Source organism: Cebus imitator, unplaced genomic scaffold (assembly GCF_001604975.1).
Source record: "Cebus imitator isolate Cc_AM_T3 unplaced genomic scaffold, Cebus_imitator-1.0 Scaffold352, whole genome shotgun sequence".
NCBI lineage: Eukaryota > Metazoa > Chordata > Mammalia > Primates > Cebidae > Cebus > Cebus imitator.
Window position 1 is genome coordinate 1,743,556 of NW_016107667.1, and position 7,873 is coordinate 1,751,428.

Sequence of the window (7,873 nt, forward strand, 5' to 3'; positions counted from 1 at the left end):
GCCAGGATGGTCTTGATCTCTTGACCTCATGATCTGCCTGCGTTGGCCTCCCAAAGTGCTGGGATTACAGGCATGAGCCACCGCGCCCGGCCAATTTGTATCTTTGAATTTATCCAAGTTCTTCCTTTTTAAAAAAATGCCATTTGTTTGTTGAAGAAACTGTCATTTTTTTTTCTTTTGTTTTTTTGTGAGATAGTCTCACTCTGTCTGTTGTCCAGGCTGGAGTGCAGTGATACAATCTTGGCTCACTGCAACCTCTGCCTCCCGGGTTCAAGCAATTCTCCTGCCTCAGCCTCCCAAGTAGCTGGGATTACAGGCATGTGCCACTACTGCCCAGCTAATTTTTGTAGTTTTAGTAGAGGTGGGATTTCACCATGATGGCTAGGCTGATCTTAAAGTCCTGACCTCAGGTGATCCACCTGCCTTGGGCTCCCAAAGTGTTGGGATTACAGGCATGAGCCACTGTGCCTGGCCGAAACTGTAACTTTTATATATAATTTACTCGTTTGCCTTTTTAAAAAATCGAGGCATACTTTACATACAGTGTAATGTGCAGATCTTAAGTGTACTATTCAATGAGTTTTGGCAGACATACATACTTTTGAAACTCATATCCTTAAGAGAGCTCAGAAATAAATCACACTTGACTGGTCAATTGATTTTTGACAAAAGCACTGAATCGTGGCAGTGGGGAAAACTTGTAACTATATCTTGGATGGTATCGTAAACCTTAATATGTGTTAATAACTTTTTCCACAGACAGGTATAAAAATCTTCCCACAGCTTCCCGAAAGCTGCAGTTCCTGGAGTTACAGAAGGACTTAGTAGATGATTTTAGGATACGACTGACACAGGTGATGAAAGAAGAGACTAGAGCTTCCCTTGGCTTTCGATACTGTGCAATTCTTAATGCTGTGAACTACATCTCAACAGTACTAGCAGATTGGGCTGACAATGTTGTGAGTTAATATTCTTTTATATTAAGTAATATATTACTAGTTTGAACTATTTTATTAATGCTTTTTGAAATTGAATCTATTGCAAGCAAAAATAAACATGCTAGATAGAATCATAGTGCCATGATTAGGAGGTGTAATTAAAACACAGTTTTTTGTCAAGCAAATCTCAAGTACTTAAATAATCCTGATATTTTAATGTGTTTAACCATTGGAAAAGCAAACCTTTCATGAAATAGTTGTTTATAGAGTGAACCATTCGGAAATATCATATATGGTAATTGCAATCACAAGAAAAGCTAAGATTAAATAGTGATGTCAAAAGCAATAAAATCCAGGACTTTAAGGAACATAAAAAAATGTTTAATACCAGAACGGGCGCGGTGGCTCACGCCTGTAATCCCAGCACTTTGGGAGGCCGAGGCGGGTGGATCACGAGGTCAAGAGATCGAGACCATCCTGGTCAACATAGTGAAACCCCATCTCTACTAAAAATACAAAAAATCAGCTGGGCATGGTGGCGCGTGCCTGTAATCCCAGCTACTCAGGAGGCTGAGGCAGGAGAATTGCCTGAACCCAGGAGGCAGAGGTTGCGGTGAGCCGAGATTGCGCCATCGCACTCCAGCCTGGGCAACAAGAGCGAAACTCCGTCTCAAAAAAAAAATGTTTAATACCTCTTGAATGTCTTCAAAACATGACAAATTATAAAGAGCTATAAAAATAGGAAGGAAACATTTGAAGTTTTAATCATTTCATACATTAATAAACTATTTGGCTGGGTGCACTGGCTCATGCTCGTACTCCCAGCACTTTAGGAAGCTGAGATGAGAGAGTTGCTTGAGCCCAGGAGTTGGAGACCAACCTGGGCAACATAGGGAGACCTCATTTCTCCAAAAAATAAAAAAAATAAAAGTAGCTAGATGTGGTGGCACATGCCTGTAGTCTGAGCTACTTGGCAGGCTGTGGTGGGAGGATCACTTGAGCCCAGGAATTCATGACCAGGCTGTGCAACATAGTGAGACCCTGTATCTACAAAAAATAAAAATAAGTAACATTTTGTGTATCATATTTTCAAATATATGCATGAGTAAATAGACTAGGTAAATGAACTTGTGGCTATCGCTTGACTTCTTACACTAATTTTGTTTTATTTAAACCTCTTCTGCCCCCCCATACTTGATTATTTTGAAGCAGATCTCAGATAACATATTTCATGGTAATATTTATATAGAGAGGTGTATATTAGTATGCATCCCTAAAAGGTAAGAACTCAGTTTAAAAAAAGAAAACTTCACCACCATGATTGTATCTGAAACAAATTAACTGATTTATTTATTGAAAGGTTTATTTTAAATAAATCTATAAATAAAAACTTGGTCCAGTTAACAAGTACCATAAGACCTTTTCCCTCCAGAGTCTGTTGACCCTTCCCTTCTCCATGCAGATTCTGACATGATTTGATTTGCCTAATTATAATTAAGCAAACCAGCTCACAGATTGGATTTGTCTAACTATAATTATTAAGTAGTAGTTTATTTTTAGTCTTTTTATTAATTCAAGGAAGATCCTGGCTGTCGGGACTTTTGGTAACCAGATTTTCCAATAGGTGCTTCCAGACAAAAGTCTAATAATTAGCCTTTATAGCCTCAACATAGACAGATGAATTCTTTTGGATGTTTTAGATATTAACATCATCTTAGAGGACCTCCAGAACCCCTTCTTGGACAGGGTGCCCTTAAGTTAACAATCACTCTTCTAAGATCATCTGTGAGAATACTAAAGTCAACTTGGGTTTGTACCAGCTTGGGTGTCCCATAAAGTAAATTTTATGACAGAACGCATTAACAGAACTAGGATGACCATGAAATGGTAAAGTGTACATTAAATGTCAAACGAACTGTACTGAATAAATCTGATAATGACTGAAAATTTTGATATGAAATATTAAATATATAAAATATATAATTGTGTCATAAAAAGAAAACAGGAAGATAAAGAAGACAAAAGCAATTTTAACTAAAGACCAAAATAATACTGTTACATTGTGATAGGTAAAGTGAGAATTTAAAAGTTATAAGGTTAAATAATTAGATTGATTAACTGAAGATAGGTGATAAATTCTACAGTATAATGGGAAAAACACAATTTTCAAGTGTGTACAGATGAGTCACAAAGATGGACAAGGTAAATTAATTTAAAATCTCTGCATTATCAAATCTTAATGCAATAAAACAAAAGCAGAAATGAAATATATTCATACATGGACATGTAAAAACATTAAATCCTTGGATTAGGAAGTAAGTCTAGAAAACATGACATATTTTAAATTATGAGTTTAAGAAAAAAAATTGTAGTATATTAATACATTATATAGTACATTTTGTTATATGTAGAACCAAAATTTATGATTACTTCTAAAGCATTATATAGAAGAAAATGTATTCCTCATAATAACTATTTTAATGTAAAAGAAAAAACCAAACAAACGTTTTTGTGTTAAATCCCAGGTAATAAGCCATATAAATAGGTAGCAAAAGTAAATATAATCATTATAGATATAAACAAGTTAAACACCTGATAAACACAATCATGGTTTATTCCTATCTGGAATCTGGCTGGGACTTAGTAATTATTTAAAGCTTTTTTTCTTTTCTTTTTTTTCCTTGCAAATGCATCAGGATTTTTTTTCTTTTTTTTAAAGGAATCTCGCTCTGTTGCCAGGCTGGAGTGCAGTGGCACTATCTCGGTTCACTGCAACCTCTGCCTCCTGGGTTCAAGTGATTTCCCTGCTTCAGTCTCCCAAGTAGCTGGTACTACAGCTGCCCTCCACCATGCCTGGCTAATTTTTTGTATTTTAGTAGAGATGGGGTTTCACCATGTTGGCCAGGCTGGTCTCGAACTCTTGACGTCATTCGTGATCCACCCAGCTTGGCCTCCCAAAGTGCTGGGATTATAGGCATGAGCCACCATTCCTGGCCTAAAGCTTTTTTTTTCTATAAAAATGTTTTTATTTTTTATTTTTATTTTATTTTTAAAGATGGGGTTTCACCATGTTGGTCAGGCTGGTCTTGAACTCCTGGTTCAAGACCTTGATCATTCAGGTGATCCACCCGCCTTGGCCTCTGAAGTGCTTGGATTATAGGCGTGAGCCACCACGCCCAGCCAAAATTTTTTTTTTTAATTATTTATTTATTTATTTGCATGAAGGTCTCATATAAAAATGTTAACTGAAATCCATGTGCATAATGTCATTCTGCTGAGCAAGGAAAATAAAAGTTATTTCATAATATGATTATAAGATAGAGGGTAATGATCAATTTGTTTATAAAGTCAGCTAATCTGGCTGGGTGAGGCAGCTCATGCCTGTAATTCCAGCACTTTGGGAGGCCAAGGTGGGTCGATCACCTGAGGTCAGGAGTTTGAGAGCAGCCTGGCCAACATGGTGAAACCCCGTCTCTACTAAAAATACAAAAATTAACTGGGCGTGGTGGTGCACAGCTGTAATTCCATCTACTTGGGAGGCTGAAGCAGAAGCACCCTCTGGAACCCAGGAGGGAGAGGTTGCAGTGAGCTGAGAATGCACTGTTGCACTCCAGCCTGGGCAACAAGAGTGAAATTCTGTCTCAAAACCAAATAAAATAAAATCAGCTAATCAAACCCTGTCTCTAAAAATACGAAAGTTAGCCAGGCGTGGTGGTGCACGCCTGTAATCTCAGCTACTCAGGAGGCTGAGGCAGGAGAGTCATTTGAACTGGGGAGGCAGAGGTTGCGGTCAGCTGAGAATGCGCCATTGCACTCCATCCTGGGCAACAAAAACAAAACTGCATCTCAAAAAAAAATAGCTAATCAGCATACATAGATTCATTTTGTACTTTTTTATGTGTTGTGTCTCTAAGTAAGTACTTTATTCTCTCAGCACCCCCACAGCTCCATATTCTACGAAGCATTTTTAGTAATGTGAAACAAATTGTTATTTTTGACTCTTGTGCCAGATTTTTAGCTTCAATGAAATTATTTGTAGAACATCATCAACTGTTTTATGTGGTGCGATAGTCTGTTAAGAAAGATGGCTGGCTGTGGTGTCTCAGCCCTGTAATCCCAACGCTGGGAAGGCAAGGTGGGCTGGTCACTTAAGTCCAGGAGTTGGAGACCAGCCTGGGCAGCATGGCAAGACCTCATCTCTACAAAAAATAAGCAAGCATGGTGGCACACCCCTGTAGTCCTAGCTGTTTGGGAGGCTAAGGTGGGAGGATCACTTGAGCCTAGGAGTTGAAGACCAGCCTGGGCAGCATAGGAAGACCCTGTCTCTACATAAAATTAACTGGGCATGGTGGGCATACCCTCTGGTCCCATCTACTTGGGAGGCTGAGGTGGAAAGATTGCTTGAGCCCTGGAGGTTGAGACTGCAGTGAGCCTTGATCATACCACTGCACTCCAGCCTGGGCAACAGAGGGGGACTCTGTCTCCCTCCCCCTGCGAAAAAAAGATGAATAAGCCATCATTCCTACACTTAGAAAATGTATAATCTCATGCTGAATTAACTGGGTCCTCTCTCAGCAGAAAAGAATCAAATTTCAGAATTGATTTTTCAAATTGTGAATGAATTGTGTCCTAGTGTGGTTATTATGGTGCAAATCTTGCCGGGTGCTGTGGCTCACACCTGTAATCCCAGCACTTTGGGAGGCTGAGGTGGGTGGATCACCTGATGTCAGGAGTTCGAGGCCAGCCTGGCCAACATGGTGAAACCCTGTCTCTACTAAAAATACAAAAAATTAGCTGGGCGTGGTGGTGCACACCTGTAATCCCAGATACTTGGGAGGCAGAGGTAGGAAAATCACTTGTACTCAGGAAGTGGAGGTTGCAGTGAGCTGAGATTGCCTCATTGCATTCCAACCTGGGCGATGAGTGAAACTCCATCTTTAAAAAAAAATATATATATATATATATACACACACATATATATATATATGTGTGTGTGTGTGTGTGTGTGTGTGTGTGTGTATATATATATATATATATATATATGTATGGTGCAAATTCTGTCTTAACCTCAAAAATACTTTAATCATTTTCACAGTCCTGTAGCCAGTGAATGCTTTGTAAGTAAAAATTATTAAAGCTTTTGTATTGCATAATTAGAAAATGGACAAAGAATGGACAGAGTTCATTTTCCATTTGTTTCAGGTTCTCTACTGATAACTGTCCATTGCCAGATTATACCAAGCCTGAAATATGCAGCCTTTCAGAATTAGGAATTTTTCAGTTGTAGGTGACAGAAGCCAGATTCAAACTGGCCTAACTTGGGGTGTGGGGTAAGGTATAGGAGGTGCGAAATTTAACTTTTTAAAAGGATTAGGCATGGCTGTTCTGAAGTTGCTTATTTCTGGTTTTGTTCTGAGGCAGGCTCTGGACATGTGGCCACAGGTAGTTTCAGGCTCACGTGGTCCTTCTGCAATTTCAGAGTGCTGCTTCTCTGATAATTTTAGCAGAAATACCAGGGTGCCTCTCATACATCCATCTCTGAATGATCACTGGTGCAGCCAGGGCATGGGATCACCAAGTTATGTGTGCATTCTTGGCATCAAAGGATAGGGCTGACACCACCTAAGTTGTCTCAGAGTGGGGAAGAGGCAGTTCCCTAAAGGAAAATTAGGGTACTGTTAAAAGAAGGGGAAAAGTTGCTGGAGAAGTAAAAGTAAGTGATGCCCATGATACATTTTATGCAAACAGATATGGGGTGGGAGTACTCGGGGAGAGAGGCAGTTGGGGAGAGAGAGAGATGATCTAGGTTTATGTTGGGTAGTCGGAATTTTAATAGTAAATGTATTTTTTAAAAACCCAGATTTTATGCTTTGTTATCCATGAAGTCTTTGGGAGAATTCTAGATGGCTTTTGGTTTTTATTAATTTTTAATTAGTTTTATTTCAAGAACTTTAAAAGAAAAGCAACTGAAAATTCTTAAAAAAAATTTCAAGGGTAGCCAATTTTTTTTTTTTTTTTTTTTTTTGGAGACAAGAGTCTCACTCTGTTATCTAGGCTGGAGTGCAGTGGTGTGATCCTGGCTCACTGCAACTTTTGCCTCCAAGGTTCAAGTGATTCTCCTGCCTCAGCCTCCTGAATAGCTGGGATTACAGGCATGCACCACCATGCCCAACTTATTTATTTTTAGTAGAGATGCGGTTTTACCATGTTCGTCAGGCTGATCTCGAACCTCAGACCTCAAGTGATCCTTCTGTCTCAGCCTCCCAAGGTGCTGGGTTTGCAGGCATGAGCCACTGTGTTTGGCAATCAAGGGTAGCCAAATGTCTGTTGCCCTTAACATGGCTTATTGTGATGTGTTTATTGCCTAAAGCTATTCAGAGTTTTAGAAACAGCAACAGCCACCTTGGCAAGGTGATTTATTTAGTCATTTGTAATTGTATTTTGGAAAAACAAAATTTCAGACCTTTATAGTTAATCTTATGCTTAAATGCTTATTGATGGTGTAATTTTAAAATTATTTTTATTTAAAACAAGGCCAGGCATGGTGGCACACATCTGTAATCTCAGCACTTTGGGAAGCCAAGGTGGGCAGATCATCTGAGGTCAGGAGTTCCAGACCAGCCTGGCCAACACGGTGAAACCCTGTCTCTACTAAAAATACAAACATTAGCCAGGCATGGTAGTGTTCGCCTATAGTCCCAGCTAATCAGGAGGCTGAGGCAGGACAATTGTTTAAACCAGGGAGGCAGAGATTGTGGTGAGCAGAGATCGAGCCATTGCATGCCAGCCTGGGGGACAGAGCAAGACTCTGTCTCAAAAAAAAAAAAATTAAAAAACGAGTCACAGGGTGGGCGCGGTGGCTCACGCCTGTAATCCCAGCACTTTTGAGTGGCTGAGGCAGGCGCATCACCTGAGGTTAGGAGTTCGAGAACTGA

General features: G+C 39.6%; 1 protein-coding gene across 2 annotated transcripts in view; it reads left to right on the forward strand.

The window, feature by feature from the left end:
* RINT1 (RAD50 interactor 1) overlaps positions 1–7,873 on the forward strand; it is a 30,062-nt gene that overhangs the window by 19,700 nt on the left and 2,489 nt on the right. For both annotated transcript variants that reach the window (XM_017506266.2, XM_017506265.2), the window contains exon 11: positions 760–959. In XM_017506266.2, the coding sequence (XP_017361755.2) occupies positions 760–959 (200 nt within the window). The remainder of the gene's footprint in view (positions 1–759; positions 960–7,873) is intronic.